Source organism: Fusarium falciforme, chromosome 10 (assembly GCF_026873545.1).
Source record: "Fusarium falciforme chromosome 10, complete sequence".
NCBI classification, from domain to species: domain Eukaryota; kingdom Fungi; phylum Ascomycota; class Sordariomycetes; order Hypocreales; family Nectriaceae; genus Fusarium; species Fusarium falciforme.
Genome location: NC_070553.1, coordinates 3,206,021 through 3,227,147, shown reverse-complemented (window position 1 = coordinate 3,227,147; position 21,127 = coordinate 3,206,021). Strand labels below are relative to the sequence as shown.

General features: G+C 50.6%; 8 protein-coding genes across 8 annotated transcripts; 2 read left to right on the top strand and 6 right to left on the bottom strand.

The window, feature by feature from the left end:
• Positions 1 to 92: 92 nt before the first annotated feature.
• Positions 93 to 1,109, bottom strand: NCS54_01289000 (Hypothetical protein; the record flags this gene model as incomplete). The annotated part of the gene is made up of 1 exon (XM_053158112.1): positions 93 to 1,109. Exon 1 carries the CDS (start codon positions 1,071 to 1,073, stop codon positions 93 to 95), a length of 981 nt encoding a protein of 326 aa, XP_053014087.1. The 5' UTR covers positions 1,074 to 1,109.
• Positions 1,110 to 3,420: 2,311 nt separating this feature from the next.
• On the top strand, positions 3,421 to 4,140 carry NCS54_01288900 (Cupin type-1 domain-containing protein; the record flags this gene model as incomplete). The annotated part of the gene is made up of 1 exon (XM_053158111.1): positions 3,421 to 4,140. One exon carries the CDS (start codon positions 3,421 to 3,423, stop codon positions 4,138 to 4,140), a length of 720 nt encoding a protein of 239 aa, XP_053014086.1.
• A 158-nt stretch (positions 4,141 to 4,298) lies between these two features.
• Positions 4,299 to 6,157, bottom strand: NCS54_01288800 (Hypothetical protein; the record flags this gene model as incomplete). Its single annotated transcript, XM_053158110.1, has 5 exons — positions 4,299 to 4,520; positions 4,564 to 4,654; positions 4,700 to 5,736; positions 5,782 to 5,873; positions 5,920 to 6,157. 5 exons carry the CDS (start codon positions 6,155 to 6,157, stop codon positions 4,299 to 4,301), a joined length of 1,680 nt encoding a protein of 559 aa, XP_053014085.1.
• Positions 6,158 to 7,042: 885 nt separating this feature from the next.
• On the bottom strand, positions 7,043 to 8,665 carry NCS54_01288700 (MFS domain-containing protein; the record flags this gene model as incomplete). Its single annotated transcript, XM_053158109.1, has 4 exons — positions 7,043 to 7,538; positions 7,581 to 7,684; positions 7,729 to 8,253; positions 8,297 to 8,665. The coding sequence occupies 4 exons, from the start codon at positions 8,663 to 8,665 to the stop codon at positions 7,043 to 7,045; spliced, it is 1,494 nt and encodes a 497-aa protein (XP_053014084.1).
• A 1,185-nt stretch (positions 8,666 to 9,850) lies between these two features.
• Positions 9,851 to 10,230, bottom strand: NCS54_01288600 (Trihydrophobin; the record flags this gene model as incomplete). Its single annotated transcript, XM_053158108.1, has 3 exons — positions 9,851 to 9,898; positions 9,945 to 10,030; positions 10,074 to 10,230. 3 exons carry the CDS (start codon positions 10,228 to 10,230, stop codon positions 9,851 to 9,853), a joined length of 291 nt encoding a protein of 96 aa, XP_053014083.1.
• An 839-nt stretch (positions 10,231 to 11,069) lies between these two features.
• NCS54_01288500 (Hypothetical protein) lies at positions 11,070 to 13,006 on the bottom strand (the record flags this gene model as incomplete). Its single annotated transcript, XM_053158107.1, has 2 exons — positions 11,070 to 12,773; positions 12,830 to 13,006. The coding sequence occupies 2 exons, from the start codon at positions 13,004 to 13,006 to the stop codon at positions 11,070 to 11,072; spliced, it is 1,881 nt and encodes a 626-aa protein (XP_053014082.1).
• Positions 13,007 to 14,100: 1,094 nt separating this feature from the next.
• Positions 14,101 to 15,203, bottom strand: NCS54_01288400 (Kievitone hydratase; the record flags this gene model as incomplete). The annotated part of the gene is made up of 2 exons (XM_053158106.1): positions 14,101 to 15,033; positions 15,090 to 15,203. 2 exons carry the CDS (start codon positions 15,201 to 15,203, stop codon positions 14,101 to 14,103), a joined length of 1,047 nt encoding a protein of 348 aa, XP_053014081.1.
• A 4,092-nt stretch (positions 15,204 to 19,295) lies between these two features.
• Positions 19,296 to 20,573, top strand: NCS54_01288300 (FAD-binding-3 domain-containing protein; the record flags this gene model as incomplete). Its single annotated transcript, XM_053158105.1, has 1 exon — positions 19,296 to 20,573. The coding sequence occupies one exon, from the start codon at positions 19,296 to 19,298 to the stop codon at positions 20,571 to 20,573; it is 1,278 nt and encodes a 425-aa protein (XP_053014080.1).
• Between the last annotated feature and the right edge of the window lie 554 nt (positions 20,574 to 21,127).

Here is a 21,127-nt window from a genome sequence, read left to right as displayed (position 1 = left end):
AATGAGTGGCTGGTATCTATTACCCGCCTAATATATCCCACCCAATCCGTTCCTGTACCTGTCCCATCGTATAGTCATCCAGTAGTCGTTGTCTAATAAGTGTAAACGGGCTCAGGGCCAAGGTTGCCGTACTGTCCCGAGCCAAAGGGGTTGGAAGGGGTAACCTTCTGGCCATTGACATCAGAGACACCGAACCAGGCCAGTTCCTTGCCCTTGACAACAGTGATGACAGCAAAGGCGGGAGCGGGCTCAGTGACATAGCCCCAAGAGACCTTGTACTCAGAGCCATCGGTGCAAGGCTGGTCAGACCAGCTCTCGGCGGCGGCATTAGCACCAGGCATGCGGATGACTGTGCATCGCTGAGTCTTGCCGTCGGCCTCAATGGCAAAGTTGTAGTCGCAGCCGGAGTTGTCCTCGCCACAGTATCGGGTCAGGTCCTTGATGGACCAAGACTTGCCGTCGACGGGCTTGGGGCTGGGGTAGGTGACATCGCCAGAGCCACCAGTGGGAGCGGGAGCGGGAGGGGCCGGAGGAGCCGCAGTTGAGGAGGCAACAGGGTAGGTAAAGTAGGAGGGAGGGCAAGATCCGGGGTGAGCAGGGTTGCAGCCTCCGGGAATGCCAGGGATAGAGGTGAAGGTTTGCTTGACTGTCGAAGTCTCATCGACAGTCACTGTAACCTTGGAGTAGGTAAAGTAAGAGGAGGGGCAGGATCCAGGGTGAGCAGGGTTGCAACCACCAGGGATACCAGGGATAGAGGTGAAGGTCTCAACAGGAGCAGTCTGAGTGTAGGTGAAGTAAGATGAAGGGCAAGAGCCAGGATGGGCAGGGTTGCAGCCACCTGGGATCTCAGTCTTGGAAGGCTGAGCCAGAGATGCAGTGGCACTGGCGCAGTACTCGCGATTGCGAGCGTTGTCCTCGCCTTCGCAAGCGGTAAGGGTGCAGCTGCAGGCAACTTCGGGAGTTCCAGCAGCGATGCAGGCCTTGTAAGCATCCTGGCACTCATCGCGGCGAGCGAGAGGAGCAGCAGAGGCAGCAGAGACCAAAGCCAAAGCGACAACGATGTTGTTGATCATGTTGATGAGTAGAGTTGAGAGAGTTGAGTGTGTGAGTTGATGATGAGATGGATTGTAGCTGAAGGAATCAGATGCATTATATATACCTTTACTTGCCACAAGAAGCGGAACAGTACCTTAGTTTGAAGCCAACCCTCGTATCCGAGATAGTGTCAAGTCTCCATCGAGTGATTAGTTTACCAGCCATCAACCACGCGAACAGGGCTGCATGTTTGACAGGTTGATGGGTCTGATGATATCATGCCTGGACTGTGGGGAACCCTTCAGCTGAATTTGCCGAGGGCAAAAGTCTTGGCTGCCTTCGTAGCTGGGAGCTAGAAGATGTTGGTCTTGAGAAAGTGGAAAGACCCTCAACGGGACGGGCCATTTGACGTCAGGATCATGCTGAAATAGCCTCAACTTGGGCACCGACCCATGGACCTAATCAGGATTCTTCAACCTTAACCGTTGCTGGGTTAGCCACGCTGCCGAGGTCCCGATCACTCCGGACCCGCCGTCCTGCCAACCTCTTTGATCGGCGACGAGGCTCCACTAATACGAGGTCAGGATGTCTAACTTTTACAGGACTTGACCGGAAGAGGTGATTCAGATGTTGTTGGGCTCCAACCACCGGGATTGAGAACATGTTTCTTTGATTTTGGATATACAGATCGAATCAACGTGTCACTGCTCGGTGATAAACCGGTTCCAATTGAGAACAAGCACACGGCATCGTGGAGAGATCTCTAGGGCAATTGGGTCGGTTGGGTAACAGCTAGCGCAGTCTAGACTTTCCAAGGGGCCCGTCTTGATCGCTATCCCTTACATGAAGTAGCTGCATCTAAAGTCTTGACTGAAGGCTCGTATCGACTTTCACCGCATGATGTTTTGGCACTAAGACCAATGCTACCGCCACCAAACTATACGAGCACCACATACCAGAGAGAATAGATGAAAAGTAGTCGGTAGAATGTCGATACAAAAATTAGTGATATCGCACTAATCTTCCCCGAGAGTCCGGCATGTTCCGAGGTAGGTAAGTGGATGCATATCGTTCAAGAGCTTGGTGGACAGCGGGCCAGTGTCTGTGTCGTCGGGGTATCTGGATGCAGACTCAGCAGCCATGGCGTTTGGCAGTATTTGTCGAGCTTTGGACGACATATCACAACTGTCTCGAAAGAGCACAAGGCACACGTGTGTTGCTGCAGCTGGACTCCTTCACTGCCAATCCCGTGGCACGTTATCTTTGAAGATACAGCGATCTTGCACCTTTGTTTTAAACCTATGTCAAGGTTCTTTGTTCGTACGGGATGGGGTTGCAGTATGATGCATGTAACCCGGCACTGTCGTTTCTGCGTGTTTCTCGTACCCTTGTAGATAGCAACAGCAAGAACCTCTAGCGCGAATCGGATTTGACTCGCCCCTGTCAGTTGACTCAGTGGTACGAGTAGAAAGCAGCCCATGTCTGTAGACAATGTATTAGATGCCAAGTTGAGGGATTATTGTTGATGAATGTCACTTATCTAATCACCATATAGAGTAACCCAGCGGATTAAGCGAAGAATTGCGGAGTATTTGATTGAAACATACGTGCCAGGCTTTACGTTTTGTAGATATATACTAGGTAAGTTTGGCAATAATCAGACATTACTTGTCCAAAGACAGGCGCATCTATGACAAGGATGCTAGAGAAGAATTATAGACAGCAACACCAAGACTCGCCGCCTCGTTCATTTGTGTGTAAGCCGTTAATCTTTTGCCAGCCATAGTAGGTTATTCTAGGTTATAGTGTTTCCAATTGGAGTTTCACCGTTTCATGCTGGCATGTGCCAATCAATGTGTCTTTGTTAATGTGGCTGATGGCTTCTTTTGGAAGCGTCACCAAAATTACGAAAGCGAGTCAATCGTTACTTCGCGGCGATAAAAATTTGGATTTTGCTATCGACCAACCACTTCTCGTTACCTTTGTTTCTCTCTGGGCAGACCGTCCCTCTTGCTCCTTGCTTCCGACAGAGGACCTCGTTGAAGCATGTCACTGTAATCTCAGATGCGTACTCTAACGCCCACTATTATCAACGTGGTGAACATCTGAGAGTCTTGAATCCCATTCTATCCAACATGCTTTCGTTCAACCTTCGGATCAACTTGAGCTTCATCTCGGCTCAGCATCCCTATCTAAGTCGGAATTTGTTTCCTCAATTCATTGGCGCTCACTGATTGGCTTCATTGATATACTATCGGAACCGTCATGACGTGCGGGGTACGGATAGTGATGCCGAGTCGGATCTGTTACCGATCTTTTATATGAAGCCAACACCTCGCCTTATCATCACTTGTATTTCATCCTTCTGCATCCAAACGCAAAACCATGGCTCAAGTCCATAAGTACCATCTCTTCCCGACGGACCTCGTCCCAAACTCACCACGACCTCTCCTCCAATACAAGAATGTTTTGACGAAGCGACCTGATACTTCCCACTGCGACCCGACAGAGGTCTGGGACTTGTTTACCAAAAACGAATGGAAGGTCTCGTGGATATTCCGCTACGGAGCAACTCAACTGTCGCACTTTCACTCTCAAGCACACGAGTGTATGGCAGTTCTCTCCGGTACTGCCACAATTCGATTCGGAGTTGCCGATACCTCGGAGGATATGAAGGAGAATACATACGGATCTGCGTGGGAAGAGGGTGGCATTGAGTTGCAAGCAGAGGCTGGCGATGTATTCGTTATACCTGCCGGCGTGGCTCACAAGACATACAATGTCAAACCCGACGATGGCTTTAAGCTGTTGAGTCCTGGCGGTGCCCACGGCATCGAAGCCGACGACCCTAGAAAAGCCTTGTCGGAGATTAAACTGTCTGGCTACACCATGATGGGAGCGTATAATGGTGGCGACTGGGACTTTGTTCAGAGTGGAGGAAATTTTGAAAAGTCTTGGTCGGTTCCGAAGCCGAAGTATGACCCAGTGTTTGGACAATCAGATAAGGGACTATTCAAGACATGGAAGGGAACTGGAAAGACTCCTGAAGGTCTCGAAATTTCATTTAAAGACGGTATCGCTGTTGAGAGTCCACTAGTTGCGTAATAAGAGTTACCACTTGCAATTCCTCAATTGATCATTAACCATTGCTCATGTAACAATATTGTGTTCTTTGATCTAGTTGAAGCCCGGCCTTTGATGGGATAATTGAGTCAGAAGACCGCTCATGTAACGATCTACACCAACTGGTCGATTTGCATGGCTCAAGCTTTATCATCCGCCCTCTCAATCCTCTCCTCAGCCTTTTCATACTGATCCATGACCTTTTCTTCCACCACCTCATGGAACACATCCACCTCAGTTGAGGCAAACTTTCTGGCGCTGATACGCTTCTCAAACAGCACATCCAGCTCGGCGAAGGACCGGCCATTAGGCTCAGGCAGTCGGAAGAAGGTGTAGACAATGCAAAGGAAGCAAATACCGGCCTTATCTGTTAGTAAAGAAATGCTGCAAAGGACGCAAACTTACCCAGAAGAAACCAGCAAAGTTGCCCCAGTCCCAAGCAGTGGGATTGAGCATGTAAGGAACCAGGACGGCATTAATGATGCTGACGATGTTGCTGAACAGGTTAGCACGGTGTTTCGGAAAAGAACAGACAACTTACTAAAGGATTCGACCGAGGGCAACAGTCTTGATCTGAAGTCGTCGCGATGACAGCTCGCCGACCAAAGAATAACAGACAGTACCAACAGACAGCTGGTAGCAAAGAGCCCAAACAATCATGATGCTTCCGGTCGCCAATGACGCCTTATCTCTGCTGGACTCGGGCACAACACCCAGGAAGCCAAGAATGAGGAGCATCGAGAACAAGCCACAAAGACCATACAGGTACAGAGTCCTGCGGCCGACTCCGGCAGTCATCAACGCCCAGGCACCAAACACACCAACCATGTTGATGGCATATTGACCAAGTGCAAAGGAGTAGGCATGCCTCGTCGACAGTCCAGCCTGTTCCAAGAAGTACGTCGAATAGTTGGAGAATGAGTTACCGCTAAGGTTTTGCATGGCCCAGCACATACAGACAATCTCTGTACGGCGAAGGTCAACGCCCTTGAAGCAGTCGAGATAGGATGAGCCCGCCGTGACCTTTTCCTCTAGAGCTGTGGTGTGGACCATCATGGCAACGGTTTCATCTGCATCGAAATCTGTCTCCCGGTCAAGACTTGTGAGTCTCAGCAAGGACTTTTTGGCGTCTTGAACACGGCCTCTGCGTACAAGCCACCAAGGAGACTCGGGAGCAAACCAAAGGCCGATAAAGAGAGGCAGAGGCCACATCCATTGGAGGCCATAGGGGATTCTGTAAGCCCACTGATCATCTCGGTCAATCATGGAATGAATGACTCCGATACCGATCTCTTGACCGAGTCCCCAGCAAAAGTTGACATATGTCGTGAGATATCCTCGAAGGGCAACAGGACAAACTTCAGAGGCATATGTGATGCAGATGGTTTGGAAAATGCCCCATGGGATACCACAGAGGATTTCGGCAGCCAACAGGGTTTGCACGTTCTGCGCCATGAAGAACAGAGTGATGAATCCTGACAGCCAGACGAGACACGCCATGATGGTGAAGCGGTAGCCGAACTTTTCAGAAGCCCAACCGTTGATGAGCAGACCAATGATGGAACCACAGTTGGCACCCTGAGCATGTTAGTTAAGGCATTGACAGCAGTTCAAGATACATACGTTGCTCAGACCAGCCTGCCACGCGGCCGAGACTTGGTAATCGCCATTCTTGGTGAGATGGCCATACTTTCTGTTGAACTGAGGGAAGGCATCTATAATTGTGAGCAGCAGAACATCAACCAGCCGACATCTACTTACAGAAGTTGTTTACGAGACTAACATCGTAGCCTTCCATAACAATGCAAGTGGAAATGAACAAACTCCAAAAAACAGCCTTGGGATACAGCTTGATGCCCTGCATGAGGGTCATCTTCTGTTCCTTCTGAGCAGCAGAACGCGCATGGTCAATAACCGAAGCATGCGTCTTGCTTGGATCAGAGCCAAGACCAATCGCAGGATCAGGCGTCGACGAGACCGTCTCTTTGTTGTCTGCCATGGTGGGCATGTGTGTACAGAAACACTACCGAGTATGCAACCTGGAGAGGAGGGGAAACACGGGGCCCCGGGTTTATTAAGATGTTGGGGAAAGCTGGAGAAGATGTGCGTCGAGCTCAGGGATTAAAAGGACCAACTTCCTTTGTAGGACAAACCTCCTTTGCGAGGTGGGGATGTCGGCGGTGGGCCAATGTGCCGGTTTCTGACCGAGAAGGGGGAGAGATGTAACATGGGAAGGGCTCTTGAGTGGATGGAGCGAGCAGGCATCATGAGTCTTGTGCCTTGACGAGACGAGCTCATGCTGTTTCGCTGTCCTACCCATCTGTGAGCCGATGATGGCCTTCCCCGGGTACCTGTCCGAAGTCGTCGGGCTTCTCTGCGAAAAACGCAAGGATTCTCCTCTTGGAAATGGTATGAGTCATGACAGGCGTGGGTTCTAGAGCATTCTGGAGAAATGAGGAGGTTAGGATAAGCTTGGCGGATCTTGTCCGCTCTCCCGAGCTCAGCGATTAGCAATTCGTCTGTGAGCGGGGTCAGTTCCCCTCACTTGACTCGGTGACACCTGATAAAAGTGTGCCAGCCATCGTGCTATCTTTGGTCAGAATGTGAGCATCTCCCCATCTCTGCTCGGCTAGTTTCGTCTCTCGCCGCCAAGATTCAACGCCAAGTCTCCCAGCAATCAAATTTTTGGAAAAAACCATTCGCTCATTTGATCATGAGGGGGCTTCTCCACCTCGACTGAGTCGTCACATGGCTCTCTGACGAACCATGCCCTTGTCGAGCACGGATAATGCTCCGCTGCGATAACACACTCATTTCGTCGGTCAGGACCAGCGGACAAAGTTTTAAGCGTAAATTTTATCTGCCGATCATGTTTCCGACTGCCTTAGTACACGTACTTGAAGTACTTGTTCTCCAAGTCTGTTTCATCGAGCAAGCCCCTTCGCCATGCCTGCTCTTCATTCCCTGGCGCGTGCTCTGCCCTTCTGGACCTGTTCCTAGTCCAGAGCAGTGTCCAGATACCCACAAGAGAAATGACTTGGGCCGCGATGCAGAAAAACATCATGCCAACGCCAAGCGGATACCATGGCTCTTGCTCAGTTCTGAAAAAGAACGGACCAACAAAGTTGCCAAGACAGTAGCCAATCAGAAGCATGGCAATTGTTGTAATTTTTTTGGTATGACCTGCTGTGTTGGCTGTAGCGACCGACATGTTGAGAGTTCCGCTTGCGGTGTAGAAAAAGGTGACCCAGAGGCATGCCAGTCGGCCATAGGAGTTGTCTTGAGAGAGGAGGCGAAGACCCAAGACGCCGGCAAGGAAGGGCATAAGGAACAGAATCATGATCAGGATGCGGCAATTCTGGAATCGTGTAGCACAGTAACTGCGACGGTTAGAATGACCAGACAGGGAGCTGCGCACTTACCAGGCAACTAGGCACGCGACCAGTTGAACGGCACCAGACGGCATCTGGTATAGAGTGGTGTGGAGGGTACTAAAGCCCGCTCCTTTGATGATGAGACCTTGGAACTACAGGGGTCAGTTGATGTCTGTGACTTTGAGGTTATACTTACAGCACTCAAACCTCCATTGGGTGAGTTGCTCGTCAGCGCAAAGGTGAACAGCAACCACGTCTTCAAGTCGAGCATCGCCTCTCGAAACTGCTTCATCTTGAACCGCTTATTCTCGATGCCTGTTGCGTTATCCTTGACGCGCGCGACTGCATACCCTTTTTGTTCCTCGGTGAGAAACTTGGCACGCATTGGCGGCCCAGGCAGCACAAACCAGAGGAGAATGCCCCACGCGAAAGTGATGGCTCCCCAGATGATGAACAGGAGCCTCCAAGACGAGAGAGAAGACTTGATGTGTCCAATACCAAAGCTGGCAATCCCAGCAATGATGTAGCCCACACCAGATGAACCAATCCAGATACCCATGCGGAGAGGTTGCTCCTCTCGGGTATAGTACATGCTAAAGAGGAGCATGGTTCCTGGTTGGATGGCAGCCTCGAAAGCGCCGAGCAGAGTTCGAACAACAGCCAAGCTTGCAAAGCTATGGACTGCCCCATGGCACATCAGGATGGTACCCCATGTGACGACCTAGAACGTTAGATGCTGTGATGGAAGCAGAGAGGGTACATACTGTGGCCGACATGAAATAGTTGATCGGCAAGCGCTGCAACAGCATGCTGGTAGGAAACTCCCAAAACATGTATCCTAGGTAGAATATTGCACTGGCCCATGAGAATTCAGTGCCTTTGAGGCCGATTTCTTGTCGGAGACCGAATACAGCTGCATAACTGATGGTGTTCTTGTCAATCGCCTGAAGGGTGTAGGTCAAACAAAGCAGCGGCATCAACCGCATATCAATCTTCCATCGTATGGACTTTGCAATTTCAGGATCGACTTGGCCCTCAACTTCCTGACAGAGGTTCAAGGCTTCTGCCGTTGAAGCATCGGTGATACTTTCCGGCTTGGTGAAGGTGCTGGCGCCAGTCTTTTCTTGAGACATGTTGGATTGAGGTGCATTTGACAAGATCAAGCAGCCGACCGAATTCATATACGTCGAGATTGCGGGAATTATCTCCCTGGGTTTCAGTGACTAATGCCACGGGATTCATCCCGCGTTGAAGATCGACAGACTCCCCGGTCCCGTCCCAACTTCTTACTGGGTGAGATGCAGGATTCACTGAAATGGGCCTTTATCAATCACCCGTCCATCGTTTATCAATCAGCCAAGTGCGACTAGACTCCACCATCGCCGATTACGGACTATAAAGTGGTAGGGCCTGCTATCTCTCTATGGTAGCATCCACGTACACCCTTGCTGCAAACGCGGGATACTTACAGATTTGGTTTGAATGCCGCTAGGAATCGACCCACGATCAACGTGGAAACGCCCGTGGAGTAGTATTGAGCATGGGGGGCCAATTAGATTGATAACGAGGTGAGAATGTAGCCGACATGACTCCGTAAGATAGGTCGAGGACATTTATGCAAGGTATGCCTACATGTGGGTAGCAGTAGCCTATTGCCGTTCAACCGGCTTGGTAGAGGTGTACTAGTTTGGAAGAAATGAATGTAGGTAGGCTGATAAACTCTATGACAACTACCATAAGGCTGACGGGTTTGCACCATTCTTCCGCGTTACTTTATAGATGTCCCTGTCGTGTATAATGGCAGCTGTAAAGGACGTGGCATGCGCATGAGATAGCGCATAAGGAGACACCGTTGCCTCCTCCTTTCTCACTATTCTTAACAGCGCAACCGAAACAGCACTGGAGGATAAGAACTGTGTACCAAAGCTAACTTTTGAATCCAGAAAATGAACGGAGTAAAAAATTGACGACTGGCAGTGACAACCCAGGAATCGTTTTCATCTCGCCAATTGCCCCAACCCTGGAATCCTACGTCTGACTGGACGAGCCCAAGAGGTATAAGAGCCGTCAATGCACCATCAAGTAAAGATGTCCGAAGTTGAGAAGGAATGTTTACGTGAACTCAATAAAATATAATTAATGATCTAATGATACAATCCGTGTTCCCTATGTATCCGATCCTCATGCGCAATCATGACTGCATGAAAGAAATAGAGCCGTATAGGGAATCTGACCCGTGTTTGTTTCTATGACTACAACGCCTCCAATATCGTGTTCGCCGATATAAGAAATGCACCCATGGCATGGGATTGGCCAACTCAGTCCTGGACACCGGACGGTGTGTTGCAAAGAACACCTTGATCCAGCTGCAACGTATTAGCACATGGTTCAGGGACCCACGAGAGTACTTACAATGGGCAAAACGCAGCAGCGAGCTCGTTGACCGATCTCGGCGCAGATGGCACTGAAGTTGTCGGCATCAGAGGGAGTTGAGGGAGCTAAAGGTCAGCTGAAAGTCTCAAAGGAGCAAAGGTGTCTTACGATTTCCGCAGTCGAGGTTTGCAAGTCCGAGGATATCGGTAGCGCAGCACTGGGACGTGCCGTACAAGCCAGTGCATGGCACATAGGTTTGACGCTTCTCAGAAGCTGGAAGGGCACAGACGATGCTGGCCAGAGCGAGAACGACGGGGAACTTCATGTTGGTGGTGTAAGTGTGAGAAGTGATGGATTGTTGCTTGAGTCTGGTGGTTTACTGAGCCGAACATTCGATATTTATAACCTTTCAATCTCGCCACGCAGGCCGGCAACATCAATGTCGTCGGCGGTTGGCTTGAATCTAAACGTCATTATCTCTTGACCTATATCCGATTCACCCATTAACAATTAAGAAGACGTAGATAATAGCTGGTTGTTATACCTACCACAAAAGAACCATGTCAATAGCAGCAATAAAGTTGAACCCAAACCTGTTGTAGCGTTGCAACGGCGAGGTACAGAGGGGCGGCCCCAGCTGGACAGGGGTTGTCCACCACGCTTGCGTTGATGATCGCCGCTGAAATCCAGGTTTCAAGGCACACAGATATCAATGGAACACCCAGAGAATCAACTACCATTGGTGGGTCCTCGGGGCGATCAGATGGAGCGAGTTCCAGCATCGGGACGATCAACGGTTTTGCAACGCCCAGCCAGAAGCGAGATGCAGCCGCGGCATCAGTCACTTATAGCACTTAATCCTACGCCAGATGGAGGAAGCAGTTCGGATGACGTCTATGAAATTTGTATGCAGATATTGGCAAGTTCAAGGCTTGCCAGGGATGACGTCTATAGATGTAGACACAGTGTTTAGATGCTTATGGCAAAATTATCTCACCCCTACGACTCTCCTAGACGAAAGCGAAGGAATTAAAGAAAAGAAAAGATCATCATTATCTTCTATGTGTCCCTGTTAGCATGTTAGGCCACCTCAAGCATATGGATGGATTCGCAGCAACTTACTACAGCCTCGATCCTCAGCACAGCCAAACTCCTTCAACATATTTATGTACTTTGCAGTAGCGTTACGATCGCCTCGTGCCCATTCTCTGCTGCTAGCGATAATGGCGTCCTTCCGTGCCTATCTTCGGCGTTGAGGTTGACTTTACTAGTGCCAAGTAATAGCTTGATGATCGCCTCGTGCCCATTCTCTGCCGCGAATGATAACGGCGTCCGTCCGTGCCTATCTTCGGCGTTGAGGTTGACTTTACTAGTGCCAAGTAATAGCTTGATGATCGCCTCGTGCCCATTCTCTGCCGCGAATGATAACGGCGTCCGTCTATAGATTCCTTCTTTGGCGTCTGGGCTGACTTTGCCGATGCCGAGCAGCAGCTTGATAATTGCCTCGTGCCCCTTCTCTGCCGCGAATAATAACAGCGTCTGTCCGTGATAATATTTGGCGCCTAGGTCGACTTTACCGGTGCCAAGCAGTAGCTTGACAATTGCCTCGTGCCCATTCTCTGCCGCGAATGATAACGGCGTCCGTCCGTAGAATCCGTCTTTGGCGTCTGGGTCGACTTTGCCGGTGCTGAGTAGCAACCTGACCATAGCTTCGCGCCCACTCTGTACTGCAAACCACAGCGGCATCCATCCGCCCTCGTCCTTGATAAGTAGACCTACCATTCCTTCTAGCTTCTCTATATCTCCATTTCTCCAACGGTCGTGACAAGGGCAGGCCAATTCTGGGCAGTCCATGCTTCTCAATGCACTCTCAAAAGTCTCCATTGCTTTTCGGAAGTTTTCCCTTGCCTCACCCCATCTTTCCAAGTCTTTTAATACCACTCCGGTGTTCCGTAACCTAATCGCTTTGTTCAGATGATCTTCCAACTCAATCTTTGGACACTTCGACACGGGAGTGCCCATGAAGTGTTCGTAGTCTTCTCTATCCAGTGACTCATCTGGATACATGTCCCAGTCCCAGACAAGTAGGAAATCATGTGGGAATGTTGTTGCCAATCGTAAAATTTCTGACTTGGTGTTTCTGCTCGCAGCTGGTAGATCATCCGGGGGGGGAACTGCAATCATTACAACGGCCCAATAATCGTTGCATGGTCTGATGATTGTAGGCATTGACGCCCCTTGTAGAAGGCAGAGAGCATCCCCTGCCTGGACTGGTTTTGCTGAGGCCTGGAAGGTCCAGCGAGAATGCGGCTCCTCAAAGTCAAACCCATTCTTCCAACTAATGTCCACGTGTTGTCTATCTTCCCGATCAATATCCCTTTCGACTGAATAAACTTCGCCTAGAACGCAGCCCTTGCCCCTGATTACCGCCATCTCCTTGTCGTCCCAAGTGTTCACAGACACCTGTTCAGAGAAGAAGAAGTTGACGAGTTGTGGGAAGAGTTGTCCCCATGATATCTCATAGTTGGCCGATAACCCTGCGATGCTAGGATCATCAGAGCTCATGCCGAGCAAGGCATAAACTTTGTCGCGGCGATCAGTAGCTTTGTGAGTATGGTACATGTCTACCAGTTCACCTAGAGAGCATATGTCTAGGGAAAACCTGCCTAGCCGACTAGTTGCGCATCTAGGCCGGAAGGCGGCACCCCTGATGAGGTAGGCTACCGAACGGATCAGAGGCCGCAGGTCCGGATGGGTTTCATAGGACAGGTTCAATGCACTAAGGCCTGAACAGAACGCATATCCGTCAATCTCGGTGGAACCACATTTGATGAGCACATGTCGGGCTGCAGCAACCTCCTGAAGTACCTAAATCGACTTTGTCAGTAATCTCTGCCCATATTGGTGAACGCCTGTTATCTTACCCAGATGCGTTGAAACCACGGTCTCTCGAGCAGTCCAAGGATTGCGCTTTCATTGATTGAGAGCTTCGTACGCTGCTCTGCTGCCATGCGTATTTCTTCAAGTGCTTGACCGCTGTCGGGTGTCGCTTCTCCAAGCCAAACAATCACGCCACTTGCTTTGGCATAGATCTTTGCCATAGACTGGACCTGCTTTCCCTTTTCCTTCGGGTCTCGTTGGTTGATGCAAACAGCATCTGCCCATATGGTTCGTTCAATGGAGCAATCTCGAAGGTGTAAAAGCGCTGCGTAAAGGTTTTCCCCGACGGGCAAGTCGCAGCTGTCTATAGAGAGAGACCGAGGCTTGATCTCAGAACCCCACACGTAAGATAGAGCCTCGTAGGGACGAGTGCTTCCGGTGTCCGCTAGGGCGCAGTCAAAGAGCTGACATTGTATGGGGGCATGTTCATCTTGATGCGGCAATAGCCGAAGCAAGCGAAAACTGCCCTCTGGCAAAGAAGAGTAACAGTACAAGGACGGTGGAGGAGACATGGCATGCCGGAGCCAGAACCATGGGTGTTGAGATTTCCGAAGGCGTGATTGTTGATGAGACACCAACGTCTGCGGGGTTTATATGCGGGAGGCCTCAGCCCATGTAGCAAGGCGCAGCTTTCGGGTCCAATAGGGAGGTGCAACTGCGCCAAGCGAATCGCAGGGCTGCGCTGTGTTGAAAATGTAAATTGCAATGTAAAGTAAGAAAGACAGGGATAACAGGCTGGCACGATTTGACTTTGTTATGCATAGCTGGCGGGTAGGTTACATTGAGTAATTCTCCCCCTGCTTTTGATGAAATGGACTTGTGTCCACAACAAAGATGCTCAAATCCCGAGCAAAAGCGCGTCTATTACCTAAGGTATGTAATGTCGTAAATGCAATCAAGAGCCTCCCAGGGGCCTATCCATTCTGCTGACAACCCTGGGACAAAGGCCAATTGTATAGAGAAACCATTCTGCAAATCTGCGAGCACATGCGTAACGCAATGTTAATCAAGACAAAGACTTATCAACAAGTTCAAGATGTAAAATGTATATGTAAAGGTCTCTAAAAACATAACAAAAAGAAAAGCTAAAGGTCTAGCTGGAGAAGGATAGCATCTACTTAGGTAGTAAAGTAGGCAGTGGATAACACTTAGCGAAACGCTCATAAGGATCAGCTCATCGGCGAGTCGCTTTACCTTGCAGGTGAGTCCCCATCGCTGGGTGGATACCACAGCCCCGGGTGAGGCAGACAAGCCTTTAAACATCCCAGGTACTGTAGACAATCTCAACAAGCCCATAACCTTGCACTGGCTTGGAATGAACATTGCCACTGAAAGTGATGAATCCCTCATATGCGGTCTGAAGAGCGTCTTCGCCCACCAATTCCTGATCCTCGGTGTAGCTGCTCAGCTTAAAGTCACCGAAACCGCTGATCTTGAGCTTCCAGTCCAGAGGATACGTGACGTGGCCAGTAGCAGATTCGTATGTCCTCTTGTAAATGGGGGTGACCTCGAGAGGCAGCACTTGGATCTCGTCATTCGCGCCTCGGATGGTTGCAAACCGCGTCTCCGTGTTTCTGAAGGGATCAGAGAAGATCCATGCACTGATCTTGTAATCCGTCGAGGGGATATGAAGCTGGAACCAGGTCCAGTTGGACGGGCTGGCTGCGGTGTTTCCCCATTGACGGTCATACCAGGTATGCGACTTGGAAGGATCAATGGTGAGCTTCTCGCCGTGGGCAGTAAGGAAACCTTCGGTCTTGCAGTTTGGGAGGCCGAATTCCCATGTGAGACCCTCGCCGAACTGGAAGGTTCCAGCGCCTGCATTGGCGACGGCACCGGTGGTGGCATCATAGTTGATGTCAAAGGTAACATTGGGGTGGTTGCTGTAGGAGCGCAGCTTGGACAGGTTGTCTTCGCTCTCGCTCTTGATCCCGTTGTTGCCCACGCTGACGTCGAGGGTGGTGATATTTGGAGTGCTGCTGCCCACCGTGACGTATTGGTGGTATTCGTTGGTTCCCAGGTTCAAAGTCGATGCCCGGAAGTAGGTGTACACCGGATTGTCGAGATAGTGGGCGAGGACAACGTATTGCTCGTTGTTGGTGGTGGTGATATACGAGCTTGACCACCAGGATCCGCCAACAGAGTTCGGCTGAGATTCGCTCAGTCCGTAAACTATCGGGATGGCATTCTGCCATAAATTATCAGTTAGAGTTAGTCAACATGAGGAGTTTGGTGCAAACTAACAGTCCAGATTGCCTTGGTATTCTCGGGCTTGAACGCGAACTTCTTTGGCACGCTCTTGGCTTGGCCAACTGCTGCCGCGGCGAGGCCGGTAGCAAGAACAAAGGAGGCTCGCATACTGGAGATGATAGTGTGTAAAGAAAGTTACAATTGAGGCGAGTGGTTGATGAGATGGTCTGAAGGAACGAACGCACAGATCGCCTCTTATATACCCCCCTGATGGGCCAACATGACGACACTTTCCTTCGGTACTTCGCTCACATTGACCTCTAAGCCCCTGTGGTATGTAAGCTCTTCATGGCAAAAAGCCGTGATTCCATTCGCGAAACAATCCCGTGTTCCGCTTATATAACCCTCCTTCGCAAGTTTACGATCTTCCGAGCATTGAGTAATTTGAATGTATAACGCCTAAAGTCTAAGTCTCGGCATTTTATTATTTGATAGCCCGTAATTGTCTACTCGGCTTTCTCTCGACGGGGGAGACGGGTTGTGTTTCTTCTAGCCCCTGCCGATCTGTGGGCCCCCTTGACTTCTTTCACAAGTGACCGCTCAGTCAGCATGAACTCGACGACCATGGTCAGGCCACTAAGACTTCGCCGAGCAATGCACAGCAATATTTTAATATGGCATGCCGCAACTAAATTTCTGCTGTTATCGTTAGCAGAATTGCGCAATCAGTGGTTCCACAGTAGGTTGAATTTGACGACGAGGACAAGCCCACAGAACATGCGCAAGAGAGACAAGACTATGCACCAATTCCTGAGCTTGAGAAGGCTATTTGATGTGACTAACACGCCATCAACTACTTGCGCCTCGTATATCCATCCGCTCCGGTTCATGTACACGGGCTAAAACTCGACCAGAAGCTGACAGCCCGTTTTGCCAACCGCCTAAAGGTCGTTGGGAACTTGATCGATGGAGCTCAGATGAGTTCCCTAATAGGATCTATGCCTCGCAAGGTGCTTAATCTGAATTCTCGCTACCACATGGCCCTTTTTCTTTCTTTTTCGATGACGATTTAGGATCAAGGAACACTGATACATCACATCATGGTCCTTCTTCCCGCCTCATGGCTATGAACCTCTATTGTTTGGCCCAGAGGGGTCCCCGCAGGAACAACGAGCTATCTGCTTCATGCTTGCTAAATGACGCCCGGATCCTTGACTTACCCCCGTACTCTCCATTCCTCCAGCGTTCACAGTGGTAATCATCTCAAAACTGCTTGTGGACCTGACAACGTGACCTCACCCATGCTTAGGTCCCAGCCAACTCACATCATCACATTTGGGCGCCCTTCCGCGACGGCCAGTTGGTTGTTGTGTCGGAAACGCTCCAATGGGACCTGGCATCGATCCGATAGCTGTTCAAACGGTACTAAGCTACCGTTCTACCGCATCATTGGGGCTCCTTATGAGACCGAGAAGCATCTTCTTGTGTTCCTCCCCAAAATGCTCGGGAGAACCGTTGGAGCTGTCGACTCAGATACAGACCTAACCGTTGGTGACTGGACCCAGCTTGGCGGCTCGTTTCCTCAGAGCGTCTACATCTCCAGGCAGTGAGCGGACATTGTCAAAAACCAACTTCGGTACACAAGAGTCTGGCTCATACTCGAGGAGCAATTGCGACGCCTATATTTGGGTACATCCTGCACTCACCAGATCGCACTGATCCGTGAACTCCGTCGCCATATGAAGACCTGCCCCGAGGCTTAGACACTTACTCTGTGAGCTGATCCATACTCGGCTTTTCGCAATGGGCAGGTGTGACGAAGCTATTAGAACCATTGGTGTCCGTATCGCATGTACGGGGGCCCTGCTCTATGAGTCACAACAAGAGGTCTACGCAAGAGTCTGGGCCACTACGTGCGGAGAGAAATTGAGGGAATCTCCTAGCTTTTGGATGGAGATTTGAGATCCGTTTGAGGTGTTAAAGAGAGTCTAGAGGAAACTGTCAAGGTATGGAACCAGGCTTGGAGGGAATCGCGTGTGGAAGGGGGCTTTTCGAGTGAGGCATGATGAAGACACCGTGAGTCAGTATCCATGCTGGAGAGGGTACGTAAATGTACTCTTGAACAGAGCGCAAAGCCACTGTTGCAAACACTGAAGTGAGGTTCCGGGATGGGCTGCGGTGATTGAAAACAAGGCTACTCAATTGACGTCACAGGGGATCCCCGATCCATAGCCGCGCGGTATTAGCTAATCATAATAAATCGCTTCCATTCGTCAGCCGGGAATAAGTTTTTCGCCATTAATCCCCACTTCATGGGTCCAGGCCTTCCTTCACCAAACTTGGTGAACCATTCAAAGCAACCGTCCCCTGTGAAGATAACGTGAGTATCACCGCGCATGCTTTAGCTCCCCGCATTTGCTAACTTCAACATCAAGATCGCCCGAACCCCCATCCCCAAGCCCATCAAAATTTTCAGACAATCTCCCGCACCATGAGCCAGCCCGCCACCAGTCAAGCACACGGCCCCGAGCAAAGCGTCTAGGAGACGCCGGAAGCCCATCGGGACATGAGAGAGGCAAGGGGTCCGGAGATAGGGCTTTGGATCGCGGGAGCGGCAGTGCCAGAAGATTGTGCCATGGTTCCAGTTATGAGCAGGCGGCGTCGCGTGTGCGGGATCCAGGCTGTGTGCGTATAGGAAATCGGTTGAGGCTAGAGATGAGGATGTAACTAAAAAAGAAAAGTCATGCGCGATACTGATCCAACCGCCAGTATTAGAATTCATGTGCATCAGTACCTCTGCACAGCTCGGAACGATGCTAAGAGATGCGCAGCCTGTACGAATTTTCGTGATCGTCAGCCACGCTGGATCCATTAGAGATGCGTTGATTGCCCTGCCCCGATGTTTGCTACACCCCCAAGAGTCTCGAAGCCGGGCCGGAGCAGCAGATTGCAGAATGTCTGGGTCCAGCGGCTGACCTGGTCACCTCATTTACACTTGACCTGCTGCTGCTGGGTCCCAAACACCCGTGGCATTGTTGCAAACTTTACCAACAGTCTCGACAGATAGAATTGTTTTCTCACTCAATTTCCTCGGGATTCCCCTGCGGCATGCAAGGTCCAGTCATCACTCTAGCAAAAAGAAGGAGTCTTGCGGGAAACATTCACTCTCAGGACAAGAAGAAGGAGTATGCCTCCTCAGGAACCTCGAAAGGTTTAATTCATCATCTTCCGTAGTTCTCAAGTACCCGGTTCGTAGTAAGGGCAGTTTCAAGTAATCGACAGGAAACTCCAAGTTCCCAGAATCGGCATCGAAGTCATGAGGCGCAGGTTGTGGTAGGAACAGACGTTCAGGACCCAGCAGATCACGTGGGAATGAGGTGGCCGAGTCAGCAGCTGGACGCAGGCGACGATAACTACTCATCACGTCGCTAAGGGATCCAGCGTGCCCCGCGTAAATACGTGTAGGCTGCGGGTTCCCTTTGTGGGAGCAAACGCGATGCGCGTTGTGTGAAAGCGCGGAGTGTTGAATGACCCTACCCTAGACCCGCAACGCCCTAGGTCGGGTTCCATCGTGACTTGCTCAAGACAAAGCCGAAAGGGGCGCAAACACGCTATCAGGAACCTTCGATTGGGGCCCCAGGCTCGGCAAACGGAGAAGTATTAATCTTAGCTGTGAGTTGCCGGCGGTTGATCGCATGCTGGGGAGTGAACTCGCCGCGTGGTTCAGTTGACAGTGGAACAATGAATTCATCCGATTGCCAAAAAAGCCGCCCAAAGAGCCGCATCAACACGGTCTGGACCCGTAAAATATCCAATCAGTGAATGCTATTGCTGGGGCATCGCCATGGATCCCAGTGAAGCTGTTGGTCCTAGTAGCCACTCCCGATCCGGCCGCATTTTAAGACCGGTCCGTACGGTCGGCATTCTGGCATGCTTCGGCCGAAACCCCATCCCGGGCATTTTCTATTGTTCCGGTTGGCGAAAGGACTCATTTCATGCCGACTGAGGCAATCCTTTGGAAAAACAGGATGTACAATGGGCTGAGAACTAACAGCCAAAAGCACATGCATCGTCATCTGAAGCCTTGGGGGGATGCAGAATTCACCGACGTGAAATCACCGATTACAGGTAGAATGTGTGATTGACCGGCCATTGCTCTGCTTTTAAAGAATAACTGCCTTCTACTAAATTAACGTGTTCGCAGATGCATTTCAACATTCACCTCGATCGCAGCAGCCATCAACAATCCCTCATCCAACCATGGCCCAGCCCAAAGTCCTCATTTGCGGCGCTGGCATTGCCGGCCAAGCCCTTGCATTCTGGCTCTCAAAATCCCACTTCAACGTCACAGTCATTGAGCGCTTCCCTGTTCTCCGCTCCACGGGCCTTCAACTTGACCTTCGCGGACTTGGCATTGAGGTCATGAAGCGCATGGGCCTAGAGGAGGCATTCCGGGCAAAATCCGTCAGAGAACAAGGCTTGGAGATTGTCGACACTTATGACAAGCGATGGGCGTATTTCCCGGCGAACAAGAGTGGTAAAGGACTCCAGGGATTCACCACCGACTTCGAGATTATGCGAAAAGACCTTTGCGAGATTCTGCATGAAGCAACCAAGAACCGAGTGAAGTACACATTTGGAACCACTATTGAAAGCTTCACACAGCATGACGACGTCGTCGATGTCACCTTTTCAGACGGAGAGAAAGATCAATTCGATATCGTTGTCGGTACCGATGGCCAGGCGTCGCGCACTCGAAAGGCCATGCTCGGGTCTGACGCTGAAGATCCTACTCTCTACCTGGGCGCCTACATCGCCTACTTTACCATCCCTCAACCAGCCGAAAAGGGGAAAGACTACAATGCCCGGTTCTACCTCGCGACTGAAAAGCGGTTCATCTTTACTAGACGCAACGAGGATTCCAGAGTCCAGATATACATGGCTTGCAAGACCGACGCAGAGTGGATGAAGGATATCCGTAAGGGTGACACTGAGAGGGAGAAGCAAGCTTTTCTGGAAATTTTCAAGAGGGCCGGATGGGAAACGGATGCCATACTCAAAGAGATGATGGAAACAGATGACTTTTACTGCGAACGCCTCGGCGTTGTTCAGCTGGATGCCTGGTCCGATGGCCGAGTGGCTCTTGTAGGCGACGCTGCCTTTTGCCCGTCAGCATCTACAGGTATGGGAACAACATCCAGCATGGTAGGAGCCTATGTCCTGGCTGGCGAACTCGAGAAGCATTGCCGCGAATCTGGAAAGGATGGTATCCCAACGGCACTCAAGGCTTATGACGAAACGTTCCGTCCTTTCATGAATCAGGTCCAGCGTGGCTTGACCCAAGGAGACTCTTTTTGGGGGAGACTGCCGACCTCGTCGTTTGGCGTTACTGTTGCCAGCGTCTTCATGTGGTTGGCCATGTTGTTGAGGTTAGATGTCATTGGTAAAATCACGTGCCAAAAGTCTGACAACACCCACTCTGACCCCGCTTCACGACGCAACTTCACGACACAGGCTTCAATTTCAACACGAGAATAACTACCTAAAATGGCACCTGAGACACGCAATTTTGGCACTGAAATAAGCGAAAATCGCCGAAGAAACCATGAATTTACTCCCGAGCAAAGATCTGCGATGGTGGCTGAGATATACGCGGGCAAATCGTATCGGGATGTCGCGGATGACTACGGCACGGATCCGGGCACCGTATACCGCACAAAGCGGCGCTGGGAACAACACCATTACAACCACTCGAGACCTCGTCAAGGCCGGCCAAAGAAGCTTACGGCTATACAGATTGTAAGGATCAATTCCTTCATAAACCGACATCGCCATCTGACCTGGAACGACCTCATCTTAGAGCTCGATATGACTATAAGCAAGAGGACCCTCCAGCGTCGTCTTCAGAGCCATTGGCGCCGGAAATGGCGTTCAAAAAGACGGATCGCACTATCAGAAGACGACGCAAAAGAGCGGCTTGAATTTGCCGAGTATTAGATCCCTCGGATTGACGAGCTTTTACTAGTAAATTGGCCCTGAAAGACGGGGGTTTCTACCGCTAACTTTTCCGCAGGCCTGCTTCACAGACGAGT